Source organism: Rhinatrema bivittatum, chromosome 8 (assembly GCF_901001135.1).
Source record: "Rhinatrema bivittatum chromosome 8, aRhiBiv1.1, whole genome shotgun sequence".
In the NCBI taxonomy this organism is placed as follows: domain Eukaryota; kingdom Metazoa; phylum Chordata; class Amphibia; order Gymnophiona; family Rhinatrematidae; genus Rhinatrema; species Rhinatrema bivittatum.
Genome location: NC_042622.1, coordinates 246,970,398 through 246,992,177, shown reverse-complemented (window position 1 = coordinate 246,992,177; position 21,780 = coordinate 246,970,398). Strand labels below are relative to the sequence as shown.

General features: G+C 43.3%; 1 protein-coding gene across 1 annotated transcript in view; it reads right to left on the bottom strand.

Annotated features, from left to right (window-relative positions):
* UPF1 (UPF1 RNA helicase and ATPase) overlaps positions 1-21,780 on the bottom strand; it is a 443,827-nt gene that overhangs the window by 375,796 nt on the left and 46,251 nt on the right. Inside the window, 1 exon segment of the mRNA XM_029614488.1 lies at positions 3,291-3,430. Coding sequence (XP_029470348.1) covers positions 3,291-3,430 — 140 coding nt within the window.

Below are 21,780 nucleotides of genomic sequence, written 5' to 3'. Positions count from 1 at the left end.
GAAGGTCAGAAGACTTAAGCCAAGCCCAGCGTCTTGCTGAGATGGCTGTAGCAGACAGTCTAGTGGAAGCATCAAAGAAGTAAGATGTTCTTATCTCATGCTTTCCAGCTTCAAATCCTTTAAGTACGAAGGTTTGAAGGTGTTGTTGGAATTGTTCTGGTAAGGTATCTGAAAATTCTTGTATCTGCTTAAAAATGACCCTATAGTATTGGGTCATATACAGCTGATAAGAAGCTATCCTGGAAATGAGCATGGCTCCTTGGTATACTTTTCTGCCTATACTATCTAGGAACTTGCTCTCCTTAGTAGGAGGTATGGATGAGTATGGCTTCATTCTTTTAGCTTTCTTTTGAGCTGACTCTACCACAACAGAGTGGTGGTCTAACTGTGGTTTTTGAAAGCCAGGTGCTCACTGTACAAGGTAAGTAGAGTCAGCTTTTTTGTTTACTGGAGCAACAGATCCAGGAGTTTCCCAATTCTTTTTTAGAAGGTCTAGAAAAACCTGATGAATTGGAATGGAAGTGATGACTTTTGGGGCATCCAAAAATTGGAGTAATTCCATCATTTGGTGCCTGTCATCTTGCTCCGATTGAAGCTGAAAAGGGACCAATTCCGACATTTCCTTCACAAAATTTGTGAAAGAGAGGTCCTCAGGGGGAGAACGCTTTCTGCTTTCAGCAGGAGAGGGTAGTGAAGGTAAATCATCGGTATCTGTGGAAGTATCATCACCCCAGGTGTCATAAGGGTCAGGTTGGATACCTGAAGGTCCCGGTTGAGGCTCCGAGAATCCCGAAGGAATCACCAGAGGCATCGAAAATACCTTTGGAGGCATCAGTGTGGGCATCGAAGGCATCGATGTAGCCGATGTGCGTATCGCCCCGGAGGAATGTATCGGTGGTGAAGGACGACACGGCATCGATGGGACCACTCCCGAAGGAGGAATTCGATACGGTGTTTCTGCACCCGATGAATTTGGCATCGGGGAGCACACCGGTGCTGTCGGTGACCCAGATATCACCGGTGGAAGAGCGGTCATGAGCGCTTCCATCCGGGCGAGCAGCGGTGCCAGCGCTGCTGGAATCGGGTCGGTGACTGGTTCCACTCTCGGTGGCGGAGCCGAAGGAGTCTGGAACCGTTGCATCGCTTTGTCGATGGCCTCCTGGACCAGCCGGTCCAGTTCTTCCCGGAGACCTGGGGTAACAATACCCGGCTCCGCGGAAGAGGGAGGCTGAGCCAGAGGGACCACCGTCACCGGTGGAATCGCGGCTCCCAAACCCCGATGGGGTGAGGGTTGCCTCAGTGTCTCAGAAACAGAAATGGACGGTGCCACTTCTGATCAAGACTTCTTCGGTGGAGGCTCGGACGGTACCGAGGTCGATTACTTCAATTCCTCGACGGTCCGAGACTTGCGATGTCGATGACGATGCTTTTCCCTCCTATCCCCACGATCCTCGGGGGAAGGGACGGGAGTCGATGGTCGTGGAGACGTCGATGGCAGACGGTCACCGGGAGGTTGCCGACGATGGAAGGACTTCGACGGTGCCGGTTCAGAGGACATCGATGCGAAGGACGGCGTCGGAGTGTGAGCATGGAACAGGAGTCCCATCTTCTCCATTCTGGCTTTGCGACCTTTTGGTGTCATAAGAGCACGTTTGGTGCAAGTCAGGACATCATGCTCACTCCTTAAACATAATACACAGACCCTGTGAGGGTCTGTGATAGACATGGTGCGCGTACAATCTGGGCACCGACGGAACCCTGACGCCATGGCCACTGATCAAAAATTTAGCCGCGGGACGGTCGACAGCCAGCAGGCCGCGAGGGCTGAACTCGACGGTAATCGGCAAAAAACGGCAAAAAAAACTTACCGAAGTACCGCAGGCTAAATTTAGATAGTAGGGGGGACCCCTGTGGGGCGAATTTTACTTCAAAGAAGTTTAAGAAGAAATTCCTGTCAGGAATGTGGTAAGAGCTCCTTAACCGCATGGCAACTGCTGCGCGGAAAAAAGAAGACTGAAGGGGGACCCCTGCTGGCTGCAGGGTTGGTGCCGTGCTGGGCATGCCCAGTAGGGGCCAGTCAAAGTTCCAGAAACTTTGACAGAAGTTTTCCGTGGTTGGGCTCCATCCTCGATGTCACCCATTTGTGAGGACAACCATCCTATCCTGCTTGTCCTGTGAGAACACCGAGTACAATGGTGGGTTTTGATGTATTTAAATGTGTTAGGAATTCAATTAGAGGGGAGATGTTTAGTTCAAGTAGGCTTGGTGGGCACTTTTCATTTGGATTTACTGGACAATTTAAAATTTGGACTGAAAATTAAAGTAAACACATTTCATGTCCACTTCAGAACATTAAGCTACGTCTACAAACTGCACAGTTTTTAATATTTTGATTCTGCATCTGTCATGTTTTTAAATTTATTCCACTGGTGTGGGTGGAGTTCTCTACTCCAGCAGTCAGTACAGCATGGCTTCGAACTTTAATCCCAAATTAGAAAATTCTAAAAATTGGACCAAGCATGTCAATGTTTTGAAATGAGCTGTGTAATCTCAGACATGTTTCTATGTCTGTGCACCTTATATTTACCAGAGATGTGCTTCGGAGAAAAATTTCATGTCTGGCTTCGTTTCAGGGCCCCACTGCGGGAATTTCATTTTTTCCCGCGGTTCAGGGTTTTTTTTTTCCGGGGGGGGGGGGGGGGGGGGGGGGGGGGGGGGGGGGGGAGGGGGGGCGCCCGATTTTCGGGTTAGCACTCACTAACTCAAAAATGAATTTTTTCCAAAATTTCAAAAAAAATTAAATCGTTTTTCGGTTCTCCCGAACCATTCCGAATTAGGCAATTTCATTGACATTGCCTAATTCAGGAAAAACGATAGCACATCCCTAATATTTACTTAACTGAAAAATAGTAATATCATTAATAATCTCAGTCTCACTTCAAAAAAAAAACGTCTGCCTCACAAGAGCAGGCATACTTTAGTCAACAATTTCACTAGTTTAGGTCAAGGCATACCATCAGAAGTCATTCTCAGAGTACCAAACTAAATTGATTAAATAACTTTTTTTTTTTTTTTTTTTTTTTTTAAACAATGCTACTTCCAAAATGACAACTACCTACACTACTACTAAGTGACTATAGTGTTTTTACAGTAATAAAAAAATAAATAAATAAATAAAAAGTTACCCCCTTCATCCTTCCTTGAGTATGTCTTAGAAATGTGTGGCTTTTCTACTAACAAATTACGGGTATGTGATGTAAAGAATGATACATTTTCCATTATTTTCCTACCTGCAGGCATGTAAAGGAAGATCCTTAGTATAATAAGTATCTTCTTCATCTTCTTCAAAATTGAGCTCAGCCAGCAACTGGCTGGCTTTGGCTACATCATCCACTGCTCCATTCTGCAGGACACCATCTGGACCATTAACCTAACATAGAACAAGAAATCTCATGCGTTTCAAATATTTACAATTCTGTGAGATGGTATTTAACAGCTGAAATAGTTGCATCTTGAAACAGTTTCTGAGCACTGCCCATTTTGGTTCTAATAAATTTTTCAATAAGCAATACAGAGAAATCACTGCTTGTAGAAAATCATGTCCCACTATTAGTTGAAGATTCTTGTGGCAATCAATGCAAATTTTGCATTTCTGACATACTGAAAATATCTGGGAGCTTGCCACAGTAACTACAGTGCCTTGTAAAAGTCTCCACACCCTTATACAATTTTCACTTGACTAAAATATAAGAACATAAGAAATTGTCATACTGGATCATACCAAGGGTCCATAAAGCCCAGTATCCTGTTTCCAACCACAGCCAATCCACATTACAAATACCTAGCAAGTACCCAAACACTAGATCCCATGCTGATGCCAGTGATAGCAGTGGCTAATCCCTATGTCAACTTGATTAATAGCAGTTAATGGACTTCTCCTCCAAGAACTTATCCAAACCTTTTTTAAACCCAGCTCCACTAACTGCACTAACCACATCCTATGGCAACAAATTCCAGAGCTTAATTGTATGTTGAGTGAAAAAAAAAAATCAGATTAGTTTTAAATGTGCTACTTGCTAACTTCAAGTAGAGCCCCCTAGTCCTATTACCCAAAAGAATAAATAACTGATTCAAATCTACCCGTTCTAAAGCTCTCATGATTTTAAAGACCTCTACCATATCTCACCTCAGCCGTCTCTTCTCCAAGCTGAACAGCCCTATCCTCCTTAGCCTTTCCTCATAGGGGAGCTGTTCCATCCCCTTTATCATTTTGGTCGCCCTTCTCTGTATCTTTCTCCAGGGCACCTATGTCTTTTTTGAGATGCAGTGACCAGAATTGTATACAGAAGCATTATGATATTTTTCCATTTTATTCACCATTCCCTTCCATTCCTAAAACGGTTTGCTTTTTTGAGCCGACGACTTCAAAGTATTATCCACTATGATGCCTAGATCATTTTCCTGGGTGGTAGCTCCTAATATGGAACCTAACATCGTGTAACTACAGCAAGGGTAATTTTTCTTTATATGCAACATCTTGCACTTATCCACATTAAATTTTATCTGCCATTTGGATGCCCAATCTTCCAGTCCTGCAAGGTCCTCCTGTAATGTATCACAATCTGCTTGTAATTTAACTACTCTGAATAATTTTGTATCATCCGCAAATTTGATAACCTCACTAGTCTTATTCCTTTCCAGATCATTTATAAATATATTGAAAAGCACCGGTCCCAGTACAGATCCCTGAGGCACTCCACTGTTTACCCTTTTCCACTGAAAAAATTGACAATTTAATCCTACTCTATCTTTTTTTTTTTTTATACTTTATTGATTTTAACTTTGGTTACAAGAAAATATTCCAATGCGTTCTTCATATTCCAGGCAGGAAATAACAATAAAAATAAAGACATATTTCACTTATTACAGCAAAAACAATATCCCTGGTCAGATACACATTAGTGTATCTGACCAGGGATATTGTGAGGATATAGTGAGGAAATAAGGGGAGACCAAGGGTGAAATAATAAGCAGATATATAAGTAATCAAATAATTAAGGTATTACATGCTGATACTTTGAAGGGAGCCAATAACCATAAACTCTTATTCCAACTACCCCTGGACTCTGTTTGTCTTTTAACCAGTTTGTAATCCACAAAAGTACATCACCTCCTATCCCATGACATTTTCATTTTCTTAGAAGTCTCTCATGAGGGAATTCGTCAAACGCCTTCTGAAAATCCAAATACACTACATCTATCGGTTCACCTTTATCCGCATGTTTATTAACCCCTTCAAAAAAATTAAGCAGATTTGTGAGGCAAGGCTTGCCCTTGGGTAAATCTATGCTGGCTGTATTCCATTAAACCATGTCTTTCTATTCCTGCTCTATGATTTTGATCTTTAGAATACTTTCTACTATTTTTCCTGACACTGAAGTCAGGCTCACTGGTCTATAGTTTCCCAGATCACCCCTGGAGCCCTTTTTAAATATTGGGGTTACATTGGCCACCCTCCAGTCTTCAGGTATAATGGATGATTTTAATAAGATTACAAATTTTAACTAAAAGATCTGAAATTTAATTTTTTAGTTCCTTCAGAACTCTGGGGTGCATACCATCCAATCCAGGTGATTTGCTACTCTTTAGTTTGTCAGTCTAGCCTATTACATCTTCCAGGCTCACAGTGATTTGGTTCAGTTCATCTAACACATCACCCTTGAAAACCATCTCCAGAACTGGTATCTCCCCAACATCTTCATTAGTAAACACAAAAGCAAAGAATTAATTTAGTCTTTCTGCAATGGCCTTACTTACCCTAAGAGCCCCTTTAACCCCTAGGTCATCTAACTGTCCAACCAACTCCCTCACAGGTTTCTTGCTTTGGATATATTTTAAAAAGTTTTTATGATGAGTTTTTGCCTCTACAGCCAACTTCATTTCAACATAAGAACATAAGAAAATGCCATACTGGGTCAGACCAGGAGTCCATCAAGCCCAGCATCCTGTTTCCAACAGTGGCCAATCCAGGCCATAAAAACCTGGCAAGTACCCAAACACTAAGTCTATTCCATGTTACCATTGCTAATGGCAGTGGCTATTCTCTAAGTGAACTTAATAGCAGGTAATGGACTTCTCCAATCCTTTTTTAAACACAGCTATACTAACTGCACTAACCACATCCTCTGGCAACAAATTCCAGAGTTTAATTGTGCGTTGAGTAAAAAAGAACTTTCTCCAATTAGTTTTAAATGTGCCCCATGCTAACTTCATGGAGTGCCCCCTAGTCTTTCTACTATCCGAAAGAGTAAATAACAGATTCACATCTACCCGTTCTAGACCTCTCATGATTTTAAACACCTCTATCATATCCCCCCCTCAGTCGTCTCTTCTCCAAGCTGAAAGGTCCTAACCTCTTTAGTCTTTCCTCATAGGGGAGTTGTTCCATTCCCCTTACCATTTTGGTAGCCCTTCTCTGTACCTTCTCCATCGCAATTATATCTTTTTTGAGATGCAGTGACCAGAATTGTACACAGTATTGAAGGTGCGGTCTCACCATGGAGCGATACAGAGGCATTATGACATTTTCCGTTTTATTCACCATTCCCTTTCTAATAATTCCCAACATTCTGTTTGCTTTGACTGCCGCAGCACACTGTACCGACGATTTCAATGTGTTATCCACTATGACACCTCGATCTCTTTCTTGGGTTGTAGCACCTAATATGGAACCCAACATTGTGTAATTATAGCCTGGGTTATTTTTCCCTATATGCATCACCTTGCACTTGTCCACATTAAATTTCATCTGCCATTTGGATGCCAAATTTTCCAGTCTCACAAGGTCTTCCTGCAATTTATCACAATCTGATTGTGATTTAACTACACTGAACAAATTTGTGTCATCTGCAAATTTGATTATCTCACTCGTCGTATTTCTGCCATTAGCAATGATAACATGGAATAGACTTAGTTTTTGGGTACTTGCCAGGTTCTTATCGCCTGGATTGGCCACTGTTGGAAACAGGATCCTGGGCTTGATGGACCCTTGGTCTGACCCAGTATGGCATTTTTTTATGTTCTTTCCAGATCATTTATAAATATATTGAAAAGTAAGGGTCCCAATACAGATCCCTGAGGCACTCCACTGTCCACTCCCTTCCACTGAGAAAATTGCCCATTTAATCCTACTCTCTGTTTCCTGTCTTTTAGCCAGTTTGCAATCCACGAAAGGACATCGCCACCTATCCCATGACTTTTACTTTTCCTAGAAGCCTCTCATGAGGAACTTTGTCAAACGCCTTCTGAAAATCCAAGTATACTATATCTACCGGTTCACCTATATCCACATGTTTATTAACTCCTTCAAAAAAGTAAAGCAGATTTGTGAGGCAAGACTTGCCCTGGGTAAAGCCATGCTGACTTTGTTCCATTAAACCATGTCTTTCTATATGTTCTGTGATTTTGATGTTTAGAACACTTTCCACTATTTCTCCCTGGCACCGAAGTCAGGCTAACCAGTCTGTAGTTTCCCGGATCGCCCCTGGAGCCCTTTTTAAATATTGGGGTTACATTTGCTATCCTCCAGTCTTCAGGTACAATGGATGATTTTAATGATAAGTTATAAATTTTTACTAATAGGTCTGAAATTTCATTTTTTAGTTCCTTCAGAACTCTGGGGTGTATACCATCCGGTCCAGGTGATTTACTACTCTTCAGTTTGTCAATCAGGCCTACCACATCTTCTAGGTTCACAGTGATTTGATTCAGTCCATCTGAATCATTACCCATGAAAACCTTCTCCATTACGGGTACCTCCCCAACATCCTCTTCAGTAAACAACGAAGCAAAGAAATCATTTAATCTTTCCGCGATGGCCTTACCTTCTCTAAGTGTCCCTTTAACCCCTGGATCATCTAACGGTCCAACTGACTCCCTCACAGGCTTTCTGCTTCGGATATATTTAGAAAAGTTTTTACTGTGAGTTTTTGCCTCTACAGCCAACTTCTTTTCAAATTCTCTCTTAGCCTGTCTTATCAATGTCTTACATTTAACTTGCCAATGTTTATGCTTTATCCTATTTTCTTCTGTTGGATCCTTCTTCCAATTTTTGAATGAAGATCTTTTGGCTAAAATAGCTTCTTTCACCTCCCCTTTTAACTATGCCGGTAATCGTTTTGCCTTCTTTCCACCTTTCTTAATGTGTGGAATACATCTGGACCCTGCTTCTAGAATGGTATTTTTTTTTTTTTTTTAACATGACCACGCCTCTTGGACATTTTTTACTTTTGTAGCTGCTCCTTTCAGTTTTATTCTGACAATTTTTCTCATTTTATCTAAGTTTCCCTTTTGAAAGTTTAGCACGAGAGCCTTGGATTTGCACACTGTTCCTTTTCCAGTCATTAAATCAAATTTGATCATATTATGATCACTATTGCCAAGCGGCCCCACCACCGTTACCTCTCTCACCAAGTCCTGTGCGCCACTGAGAATTAGATCTAAAATTGCTCCCTCTCTCGTCAGTTCCTGAACCAATTGCTCCATAAAGCTATCATTTATTCCATCCAGGAAAGTTATCTCTCTAACGTGACCCGATGATACATTTACCCAGTCTATATTGGGGTAATTGAAGTCTCCCATTATTACTGCACTATCAATTTGGTTAGCTTCCCTAATTTCTCTTAGCATTTCTCTCTTAGCCTGCCTTATCAATGTTTTACATTTAACTTGAAAATGCTTAAGTTTTTTCCTATTTTCTTCAGATGGATCCTTTTTCCAATTTTTGAAGGATTTTTTTTTTTGGCTAAAATAGCCTCTTTCACCTCATCTTTTAACCATGCCGGCAATCATTTTGCCTTCCTTCCACCTTTCTTAGTGTGTGGAACATATCTGGACTGCGCTTCTAAGATTGTATTTTTAAACAAACAATGTCCACACCTGTTGTACACTTTTAACCTTTGCAACTCTACCTTTCAGTTTTTTCTATTTTCCTCATTTTATCAAAGTTTCCCTTTTGAAGATTTAGTGTTAGAGCTGTAGATTTACATATTGCCTCTGGTCCACCTCCTTCCAGTCATTGGTTCAAATACAAACCAAAATGCATTACTTATTGAAAAGTAGGAATGTTTCACCGATCTAAACTTTCATTGTGAAAGAACAATTATAGAAATATTTCAAAATTAATTTTAAAAAAGTAGTCTTGATTGTATAAGTCTGTCATAACAAACCAAAATTAGCTAAGATTACAAAAAAGTTGCCTTAAAGCCCATACTAAATTAGAGCCCACCTGTGTCCAATCATAGTAACAGCTAATTCACAAACTTCTAGAGAACTAAGTCATTTCTTGTATGAAATGAATTTGAAGCAAAGTTCAAAATATGCCAAACAAGTGCTGTTGAAAAAGCTCTGTGATAATGTTATTCAAAAAACTACAAGCTGAGGTAAAATCTTAAGAAACTTTTTTTCCTTACTGTCCCTGTCAGACCAGTCCAGACAAGTGGGTTATGTCCTAATTCATGCTAGCAGATGGAAACAGAGGGAAAACACTCAAAGCTGTCTTTACTATTTATATAAAAAAAAGTCTGGCACTATCTTCAGCTCTTCAGTATTCCTCTGTATCCATAAAAAGGTGAGACATGTGGATTGTTGCTGTAGCTAGGAGCAGACTGCTCCCAGGTAGGCTTTAGGCCCAAGCATAGGCAGATTTCAGGGGGGGGGGGGGGGGGGGGGGGGCTCCAGGCAACAGTCCAATTAGACTAATTCTCCCTTCCCCCTTGGGAACTGAGTCAGCTGGAATCAGTTGCCTCACCAATGGGTCAAGCACCAGGGGATCCGCACTGACTTTCTTCCCTTGGTAGGTCTAGCAGCAGGAGTTACTAACAGGATTCCTAATGCAAATGTCTTTGGGCTTATTTCCCCTAGTAGAACAGGATCTTAATTTAATTAATAAATAAATAAATAAATAAATAAATGGAGGCATCTCGTAGCAGAGTCTCTTCCCTGGACTACCTCTCAAGTCTCCTATGAAGCTGTGCTGGATATGGACTTGGTGGGTCAGAGATCACCTTTCCTCTCCCTCACTCATTGGCTTCTAGTTTATTCATGGGGAAAAAAAGTTGCATTCTGCCTGGCTTACAAGCAAGCAGAAGGGTGTGATCTACAGAAAGTCAGCACCCTGTCAAAAGCAAAACCGGGGACTATGGTGGAAGGCAGCGCATATTTATTTATTTTTTTTTTATATACCAACATTGGGTCTGAGATATCACATCAATTTACATTCAGGTACTGTAGGTATTTCCCTATCCCCAGTGGGCTTACAATCTAACAGGCCGATACAGTACATTGCGCTCCAGAGTGCACTGTTAACCTGCCCTTGGACGCGCATTTTCCCTTACCCCTTATTCAGTAAGGGGCAGAAAACGCGCGTCCAACACGCGGAACCTAATAGCGCCCTCAACATGCAAATGCATGTTGACGGACCTATTAGGTATTCCCACACGATACAGAAAGTAAAATGTGCAGCCAAGCCGCACATTTATCTTTAAAAAATTAGCGCCTACCCAAAGGTAGGCGCTAGTTTCTGCCGGCACCGGGAAAGTGCACAGAAAAGCAGTAAAAACTGCTTTTCTCTGCACCCTCCGGCTTAATATCATGGCGATATTAAGTTGGAGGTCCTGAAGGGTAAAAAAAGTAAAAGAAAAAAGAAAAAAAAAATTTTTAATGGGCTGGCGGCTGTCGGGTCGAAAACCGGACGCTCAATTTTGCCGGCATCCGGTTTCCAAGCCCATGGCTGTCAGCGGGCTCGAGAACAAACGCCGGCAAAATTGAGCGTTTGCTGTCAAACCCGCTGACAGCCACTGCTCCGGGCTAAAAGGAGGCACTAGGGACGCGCTAGTGTTGCCTCCTTTTGCCCGTTTCTGTGTGCGCACCGGGAGAGCGGGCGTTCGTCCACTCTCCCGTGGACTTTACTGAATCGGCCTGTAAGTTTGTACCTGAGGTAATGGAGGGTAATGTGACTTGCCCAAGGTCACAAGGAGCGACAGCGGGACTCAAACCCTTATCTCCTGGTTTGTAGCCCACTGCTCTAACCACTAGGCTATTCCTCCTCCCCTATAGAACCGGGCTGGTCAGCATACCCATTTTGACAGGATTAGCAGGCATTTTACTAGTGAGCTATATTTGATCTGGGACAGAGTTCCCCCATAGGGCCTGGCAGGAGCTAACAAGGCTAGCACTATCATACAGATAAATGTTTTGAGTTGACCCTTCTGAGACCCTGAAGTGTACAAACTGGCAAAAGTGGCCCTTGCCCCACAAGGGGTCAAGCGGGGCACTTCAGCAAGTAGATTTCAAATCTGCCTTCTTCAGCTGAAAAAGGAAAGCAGAAGCCAAAGGATTCAGATATCCTGGTAGAATCTTGACCGGCATCCGGTCTTCAGAATGTTTTTCCACCAGAAGCCCAGACATTCTCTGCCCGGAATTCTGAAAGTACAAGTGGAGTGCTCCTTCACCCTTTCCCCTAGAGTAAGGAGATTCTTCCCATTCTCCATTACAATCTTGATTGGCAACATTTATTTATAAAATGTTTATTCTGCTGATCTACAAATCTCAACGGGCAACAGAAAATACACACATAAAATACAATCAAACAGCAACAAAAAAACTAAACATATCAGCACACAATACAGTAAAACAAAGTCAAAATAAAACAAAGTGGCTGCATAACCAAATTAGAGAGTCCTAAACTACAGTGTTGTCTTTCGGCAAAAGCCATGGGAAACAGATGAGTTAAGTTGTTTCCTAAAGCGAAACAGATCATTGTTAAGCTCTAAGCTCCTCAGGCAGTAGGATTGGACCAGTTATACTAAACATACGTTCTCTGGTAGAAGCCAGGTGTGCATGTTTCATCGGATGCACATCAAGAAGATGCTGAAATGAGGAGAGGAGGGCACACATGGGAGCATATTGGCAGATGGCAATTTGGAGACAAGGGAGAGTTAAGTTGTGCAAGGCCTTATGGACAGTAATGAGAACCTTAAATTCGATCCTCCACAGAAAGCCAGCATAAGGACATCAGCAGAGGTGAGACATGCTCACATGAGGGAGTGCCAGAGATAAGCCTTGCAGCAGAGTTCTGAATTAGTTGCAGAACTTTCAGATGTGAATGTGGGAGGCCTAGAAACAGAGCATTAAAGTAATCCAGTTCATTACAAAGAGACCACATATCTCCCATCCTGAAAGAGCTCCATTGGTTACCAGTACACTTCCGAATCATGTACAAAGCCATATCTGTCATATACAAAACCATACATCAACTCACCACCCTTGACCTGCAAATCCCTCTCCAAACTTACAACTCGTATAGACCCACAAGAGATGCTAATAGAGGTTCCCTCCAAGTACCCACCACGAAAACCACCAGACATGTTAAGCTGAGAGATCGTGCCACCTCCACTGCTGGTCCTCTTCTATGGAACTCCATCCCTTCAGACCTCAGACAGGAGCCCTGCCTCCTAACTTTTAGAAAAAGACTTAAGACTTGGCTGTTCAAGCAAGCTTTCCCGGACACAATCTAATGACTTCACTATCTCCTTCTCAAAGCAAGCAGCCCTAACCTTCCTTCCTTTTTGTACATAGTATTTAAGTTGTATACTGTTTAATCGTTACGAATTTATCTCTCTCTTACTCCTCCTCCCAGTTATGCTACCCTTGTTAAATGTAACTGCACCTTCGGGCACCTCTGTTCCAGTTTGATGTATTTACTGCACTCCTGTTTTATGTAAACCAGCAAGATATGTTTTCATGATTGCTGGTATATAAAAACCTTAAATAAATAAATAAATTACAGTAATCCACTGCAGAGAGAATCGACCGGAAATCAGACAATTCAAGGAAAGGTTTAAGAGTGAGGATCCTTAATGTCAGGAGTTACAACCTTCAGTGCCATGAAAGAGGACCATAAGAATATAAAGAAATGCCATACTGGGTCAGACCAAGGGTCCATCAAGCCCTGCATCCTGTTTCCAACAGTGGCCAATCCAGGCCATAAGAACCTGGCAAGTACCCCAAAACTAAGTCTATTCCATATTACCGTTGCTAGTAATAGCGGTGGCTATTTTCTAAGTCAACATAATTAATAGCACCTAATATGGAACCCAACATTGTGTAATTATAGCATGGGTTATTTTTCCCTGTATGCATCACCTTGCACTTATCCACATTAAATTTCATCTGCCATTTGGACGCCCAATTTTCCAGTCTCACAAGGTCTTCCTGCAATTTATCACAATCTGCTTGTGATTTAACTACTCTGAACAATTTTGTGTCATCTGCAAATTTGATTATCTCACTCGTCGTATTCCTTTCCAGATCATTTACAAATATATTGAAAAGTAAGGGTCCCAATACGGATCCCTGAGGCACTCCACTGTCCACTCCCTTCCACTGAGAAAATTGTCCATTTAATCCTACTTTCTGTTTCCTGTCTTTTAGCTAGTTTGCAATCCACGAAAGGACATCGCCACTTATCCCATGACTTTTTACTTTTCCTAGAAGCCTCTCATGAGGAACTTTGTCAAACGCCTTCTGAAAATCCAAGTATACTACATCTACCGGTTCACCTTTATCCACATGTTTATTAACTCCTTCAAAAAAGTGAAGCAGATTTGTGAGGCAAGACTTGCCCTGGGTAAAGCCATGCTGACTTTGTTCCATTAAACCATGTCTTTCTATATGTTCTGTGATTTTGATGTTTAGAACACTTTCCACTATTTTTCCTGGCACTAAAGTCAGGCTAACCGGTCTGTAGTTTCCCGGATCGCCCCTGGAGCCCTTTATAAATATTGGGGTTAGATTTGCTATCCTCCAGTCTTCAGGTACAATGGATGATTTTAATGATAAGTTACACATTTTTACTAATAGGTCTGAAATTTCATTTTTTAGTTCCTTCAGAACTCTGGGGTGTATACCATCCGGTCCAGGTGATTTACTACTCTTCAGTTTGTCAATCAGGCCTACCACATCTTCTAGGTTCACCGTGATTTGATTCAGTCCATCTGAATCATTATGGGTACCTCCCCAACATCCTCTTCAGTAAACACCGAAGCAAAGAAATCATTTAATCTTTCCACGATGGCCTTATCTTCTCTAAGTGCCCCTTTAACCCCTCGATCATCTAACGGTCCATGCTTTCTGCTTCGGATATATTTTAAAACGTTTTTACTGTGAGTTTCTGCCTCTACAGCCAACTTCTTTTCAAATTCTCTCTTAGCCTGTCTTATCAATGTCTTACATTTAACCTGCCAACGTTTATGCTTTATCCTATTTTCTTCTGTTCGATCCTTCTTCCAATTTTTAAATGAAGATCCTTTGGCTAAAATAGCTTCTTTCACCTCCCCTTTTCACCATGCCAGTAATCGTTTTGCCTTCTTTCCACCTTTCTTAATGTGTGGAATACATCTAGATTGTGCTTCTAGAATGGTATTTAACAATGACCACGCCTCGGACATTTTTTACTTTTGTAGCTGCTCCTTTCAGTTTTATTCTAACAATTTTTCTCATTTTATCAAAGTTTCCCTTTTGAAAGTTTAGCACGAGAGCCTTGGATTTGCACACTGTTCCTCTTCCAGTCATTAAATCAAATTTGATCATATTATGATCACTATTGCCAAGCGGCCCCACCACAGTTACCTCTCTCACCAAGTCCTGTGCTCCACTGAGAATTAGATCTAAATTGCTCCCTCTCTCGTCGGTTCCTGAACCAATTGCTCCATATAGCTATCATTTATTCCATCCAGGAACGTTATCTCTCTAGCGTGTCCCGATGATACATTTACCCAGTCAATATTGGGGTAATTGAAGTCTTCCATTATTACCGCACTACCAATTTGGTTAGCTTCCCTAATTTCTCTTAGCATTTCACTGTCTGTCTCACTATCTTGACCAGGTGGATGGTAGTATACCCCTATCACTATAGTCTTCCCCGACACACAAGGGATTTCTACCCATAAAGATTCAATTTTGTATTTAGTCTCATGCAGGATGTTTATCCTGTTGGACTCTATGCCATCCCGGACATAAAGCGCCACACCTCCTCCCGGGTGCTCCTCTCTGTCATTGCGATATAATTTGTACCCCAGTGTAGCACTGTCCCATTGGTTATCCTCTTTCCACCATGTCTCTGAGATGCCAATTAAGTCACTGTCATCATTCACTGTTATACATTCTAATTCTCCCATCTTACTTCTTAGACTTCTGGCATTAGCATACAACATTTCAAAGTTTGTTTTTTCATTCTGCTTTTTAATTGATAGGGTAAGTTAGAATTTTTTAGCTCAGGTGAGTTTTTAGTTACAGGCTCTTGGAGTACTTTTCTTATTATTGGAACCTCACTGTCGGGATGCCCTAATTCTAATGCATCATTAGTATCCTTTGAAGATACCTCTCTCCAAACCATGCGCTGCTGAGCGACTGTCGGCTTTCCCCTTTGTTCTAGTTTAAAAGCTGCTCTATCTCCTTTTTAAAGGTTAGTGCCAGCAGTCTGGTTCCACCCTGGTTAAGGTGGAGCCCATCCCTTCGGAAGAGACTCCCCCTTCCCCAAAAGGTTCCCCAGTTCCTAACAAAACTGAATCCCTCTTCCTTGCACCATCGTCTCCATCCACGCATTGAGACTCCGGAGCTCTGTCTGCCTCTGGTGACCTGCGCGTGGAACCCTGGAGGTTCTGGATTTAAGCTTTCTACCTAAGAGCCTAAATTTGGCTTCCAGAACCTCACTCCCACATTTTCCTACGTCGTTGGTGCCCACATGTACCACGACAGCCGGCTCCTCCCCAGCACTGTCTAAAATCCTATCTAGGTGGCGCGTGAGGTCCGCCACCTTCGCACCAGGTAGGCATGTTACCAGGCGATCCTCACGCCCACCAGCCACCCAGCTATCTACATTCCTAATAATCGAATCACCAACTATGACGGCCGACCTAACCCTTCCCTCCTGGGCAGTAGGCCTTGGGGAGATATCCTCAGTGCGAAAGGACAATGCATCACCTGGAGAGCAGGTCCTTGCTACAGGATCCTTTCCTGCTGCACCTGGTTGGTGCTCTCCCATCATGAGACCTCCTTCCTCCAAGGCAGCACCAGGACTGCCAGTCTGAAGTTGGGACTTGACTACTATGTCCCTGAAGGTCTCATCTATATACCTCTCTGTCTGCCTCAGCTCCTCCAGGTCTGCCACTCTAGCCTCCAGAGATCGGACTCGTTCTCGGAGAGCCAGGAGCTCTTTGCATCGCATGCACATGTACAACTTCTCACTGGTGGGTAAAAAATCATACATGTGACACTCTATAATGGACCTGATAAGAAAATTGATAAGAAAATTGGTTCTTACCTGATAATTTTCGTTCCTGTAGTACCATGGATCAGTCCAGACTCCTGGGTTTTGCCTTCGCTCCAGCAGATGGAGACAGAGAAAGTTCTGACAGACTGCCATATATACCTGGGTGCCACCCACAGTCTGCCAGTATTACTCAGTGTCAAAGCAGCATGGACCAAAACAAACTAACTATATACAGGAACCATAAACTGAACCAGATCACTAACCCCAACTGTGACCCGAACCCATGAAACTGGGTAAACGAGACTGATTTTCAGACCAGAAATAAAACAAACAAAACGAACAGACTCTCCCTTATTTCTCTGCTTCAGAGCATCTCAGTATCAAACGGGCGGGGATTCTGGACAGATCCGTGGTACTACAGGAACGAAAATTATCAGATAAAAATCAATTTTCTTTTCCCTGTCCGTACCCGGATCAGTCCAGACTCCTGGGATGTACCAGAGCTCACCTACCTGGAATGGGATCTGGAGAGGCCCACTCTCAGCATGCGTGCCCCGAAACTGCCCGCATCTGGAGCCTGAACATCCAGAGGTAATGCCTTGCAAAAGTATGCAATGATTTCCATGTAGCCACTCTACAAATCTCCTGCGGAGAAATCTGTTGACATTCCGCTTGTGATCTAGTAGAATGTGCACGAAGGCCGACAGACAAGGGTTTACCACTTAGCAAATACGCAGAATTAATTGCTTCCTTCAGCCATTGGGCGATCGTGGTCTTGGATGCCATATTACCTCTTTTCGGGCCACTCCAGAGTACAAAGAGGTGATCCAAGACCCGAAAACTATTAGTTACTTTCAGATAACACAGAGTTTTACAAACATCCAACTTCCAAGTCCTTAGAAAGGGGATCTGACCTATCCAGATTGGAAAAAGACAGAAGCTCCACCGACTGATTCAAATGAAAGGAAGACACCTCTTTTGGAAGAAAAGAGGTGTCTTCCTTGACGTGCAAGTTAAAGTCTTGCACGTCGACGCTCATCCACAATCTGTGAAACAGTTCTTTCTTCACTCAGCCACTTGGGTTTCACACAAATTGTCAATAGCCCTACTCACAAGGCAAGACACACCTTGGACCTCATCTTCATCAACAAGAGTTTTTCCATCTACTCCAATCCCACCTGCTCACTAGTCCCTTGGTCAGACCACCGAGTCATCCACACGACCCTTAAGATCAAAAGCCCCCCACCTCAAACCACAACCAAAACCACCATCCATTTCAGGAAACCATGCCCACTGGACCTACTCAGTGAGCGGTGCTCCAAAGAACTAAACCAGCTAGACCTCTCTGACGCTACCACAGCCACCATCTCATAGATTAAACTCACCAAAAAAAATTGCAGATCAAATCTGCCCAACCACCACTAAACGTAATACAACCTGCATTTGACAACAGAAAACCTTGGTTTACTCCTGAACTTAAATCCCTAAAACAAAAACTAAGAAATAAAGAGCAAAGCTGGAGGAAAAACCCCCTCCTCTGCATTACATGCTACCTACAAAACCATTCTCAACACCTACAGGAACGCCATCCATAAAACCAAGAAAGACTTTTATGCAAAAAGAATCCACAATTTCATTTTTTACTCAAAGGCTCTCTTTTCTTACGTCTCATCACTTACCAAACCATCTCCTCCTTCCATTCCAGGCCACCAAGCACTCAAAGCCAACGAACTTGCCAATTATTTCAAGACAAAAATCTCCAACCTAACCCGCTCTCTTACAACCCACGGCCTCACACCAACACCCCTCCCCACAGCCCAGCCTCAACAGAATTTCAGCCTTGAGATCTTCTAACCCACCTCTGCCCTGGAGATTGAAAATACCCTCAAGAAACTCAAACCATCCTCCCACCCATCAGACCCATTGCCAACAAACCTGCTCACTGCCATCCCGAACACCATCGCACAACCACTAGCGGAAATCATCAATACCTCTCTATCTCAAGGCATAGTTCCCAATCAGTTAAAATTAGCAATTCTTAAACCTCTGCTGAAAAAACCAAACGCCTCTCCTACGGACCGGGCTAACTTCAGGCCCATCGCAAACTTACCCCTGATTGCCAAACTGATGGAAAAAACTGTCAACAAGCAACTGTCAGAATACCTTGAAGATCACAGCATACTCTCCCCGGCCCAGTACGGATTTCGCAAATCTCTAAAACACTGAGTCCCTTCTCCTCTCTCTCACAGACACCATCCTCCTAAACTTGGAAAAAAAACAATCTTACCTACTGGTTCTTTTAGATTTATCCTCAGCCTTTGACACAGTAAATCACACAATACTCATAGACCAACTAGCAAACATAGGCATCAAAGGTTCAGCACTTAGCTGGTTTAAGTCATTCTTGTGCAACAGCTTCTACAAAGTTAGGGTAAATAATAAGGAATCTCAGCCTGTCCTGTCAGACCAGGGAGTCCCTCAAGGCTCCTCACTATCACCCACTCTCTTCAATATCTACCTCCTCCCATTCTGCCAACTACTCTCAAACCTCAAATTCACTCATTACCTCTATGCAGATGACATACAGATTCTCATCCCAATTACAGTCACTTCAAAAAACCATCACCCACTGGAACGACTGCCTTCAGCCAATCAAACACCTACTTTCCAGCCTCAACTTAGTGCTGAATGCCAACAAAACGGAGATGTTACTTATTTCCCACGACTCTCTTATCAACCCATCAAGCTCTACACAATCCACTAGCTTAAACATTGAGCTCGCCCCAAACGTCAGGGATCTAGGAGCATGGCTGGATAAACAACTAAACTTAAAAAAATTCATAAACACCACCACCAAGGACTGCTTTTACAAATTACAAGTCCTCAAAAAGCTAAAACCTCTCCTTCACTTCAACGACTTCCGTCTAGTTTTACAATCCATCATCCTAACAAAACTCAACTATTGCAACTCTATCCTACTCGGACTCCCCGCCAATACCATCAAACCCTTACAGATGGTCCAGAATGCCGCCACCAGAATCCTCACAAATGCCAATAAAAGAGAACATATCACCCCCATCCTCCGCAATCTACACTGGTTACCCATCAAATACAGGATCCTTTTCAAAATTCTCACTATCTTTCACAAAGCAATTCACAACATCTCGCCCATCACGCTAAAGACACAACTTCGACCGCATACGTCATCTAGACCCATCAGAAGCGCTTACAAAGGCACACTGTATGCTCCACCAGCAAAAACTTCACTAAAGAAGAGAGCACTATCCACTGCAGGGCCTCACCAATGGAACGCGCTCCCCCTAGACCTACGACTTGAACCCAGCCTACCGGAGTTTAAAAAAAAGCTAAAAACCTGGCTCTTCAGCCAAGCTTTCCCAGATATTTAATGCTACTAGGATGACATGATCTGATACCTTAATTTAAGTGCTATCTCCTTAAGCTCACTATGCTGATTCTCTTTATAGGCGGTACGTCTCCCCTTGCCGTCCTTCCTACTCTCCCCCCTAGGTCCTCCCTCTGTAGCTAATGCTGATCTCCTCCCTTCCACGTTAGTCCTCCTTCTCAACTACCCAACCGGATCTCTCCCACTCTTTCTGTCCCTCCCTTCTACACCTCCCTTTCAATTTTGAACTTCCTTCCTGGTACTCATTCCCTCGTTGCTTTCAGCTATTACTCTCCTTTTTGCTCCCCCTCCACTACCCAGTTCAATTGTTTTCATTTTAACCAGTGGCGAGTTACTGTTTAATTTTATGTAAAGCCGTTAGGTATACACTTAATGCCCCAGGCAATTTCCTGTTTAATTGCTAAACTGAGACTTACTGTTTTTAATCGTTATATGTAAATTTAACAGTTTTATGTAAAAGCCTTGGGCGGTTATTTAAACCCCAGGTGATTAGCCGTTCCATTTAAACCAGATTGATTTGTATTTCATACAGGAATTTCGGTATATAAAAATTTAAAATAAATAAATAAATAAGACGGCACCGTTCGCAAAGACACACCAGAATCTGAAATCCTTAAGAAGGGTTCCCGGCAAGACAAGGCTTGAAGATCGGAAACTCTACAAGCAGAGGAAATAGCCACCAGAAAGACCACCTTCAACGTGAGGTCCTTCAACGTTGCTCTCTTCAGAGGCTCAAAGGGTGGCGAACACAAAGCCGTAAGGACTAAGTTTAGATTCCAAGACAGACAGGGCGAGCTTACCGGTGGACGCAAATGCTTCACTCCCTCAGGAAACGAGAGACATCAGGACGAGCAGCCAACAGTGCACCATGTATGGGACCACACAAGGAACCAAGTGCCACCACCTGTACCTTCAAGGAACTACACAAGCCCTTAGCTAACACTGCTTGAAGGAAACACAAGATATCTGAAATGGATGAGCGAGTGGGTACAATCCCTCAATCTACACACAAAGACAAATACCTTCCAGACTCGAACATAAGATAAGAGAAGTTGAGGTCTTTCGTGAACGCAACAACATAGTCACAACCGCATTGGAATAACCTTTGCCTTTTAGACGCCGCCTCTCAAAAGCCATGCTGCTAGACAGAAGCAATCGGCCTGGTCGAAACAGATGGGCCCCTGACGAAGAAGGCTCGGAAGGTACGGAAACCGCAGGGGATCTTCCACTGCTAAGTTGACTAAATCCGCAAACCATGGACGACGCAGCCACTCGGGAACCAACAAGATCACCTCGGCCGGATGGTTCTCTATCCTCCTGAGCACCTTGCCTATTAGAGGCCAAGGAGGAAACACGTAAAGTAGTATAGTCTTTGGCCAGGGCAGAGCCAGCAAAGAAGAACGGAGCCAGCAAAGAAGAACGGAGCTTTTGCATTCTTGAACGTCGCCATCAGATCCATGCATGGAGTGCCCCATCTGTGGCAGATGAGTTGAAAGGCCTTGTCCGCCAACTCCCTCTCTCCTGGATCGAGAAGATGTAGACTTAAGAAATCCGCATGAACGTTGTTGACCCCGGCAATGTGAGACGCCACTATGCTGAACAGATTCTGCTCCGCCCAGGCGATTAACAGACGAGCTTCCGCAGCTACCGGCTGGCTCTTTGTTCCACCCTGGCGATTGATATAGGCCACCGTGGTTGCATTGTCAGACAGTATCCTGACAGACTTCCCCCTGACAAGCGGGAGGAAGGCTTCCAATGCCAGCTGAACTGCTCTGGTTTCCAGGCGATTTACTGACCACCAAGACTCCTCTGAAGACCAGCATCCCTGGACTGACGTCCGCAGACAAACCGCTCTCCAGCCGGAGAGACTGGTATCCGTGGTCACCACTGTCAAATCCAGTAAAACTAACGGAACCCCTCGACTCAAATTGTCCGAGATTAGCCACCACTCCAGACTGGACCGAGCAGATTCCGTCAGCGGCAGGAGCAGGTGGAACTGTTCTGACACCGGGTTCCAACAGGAAAG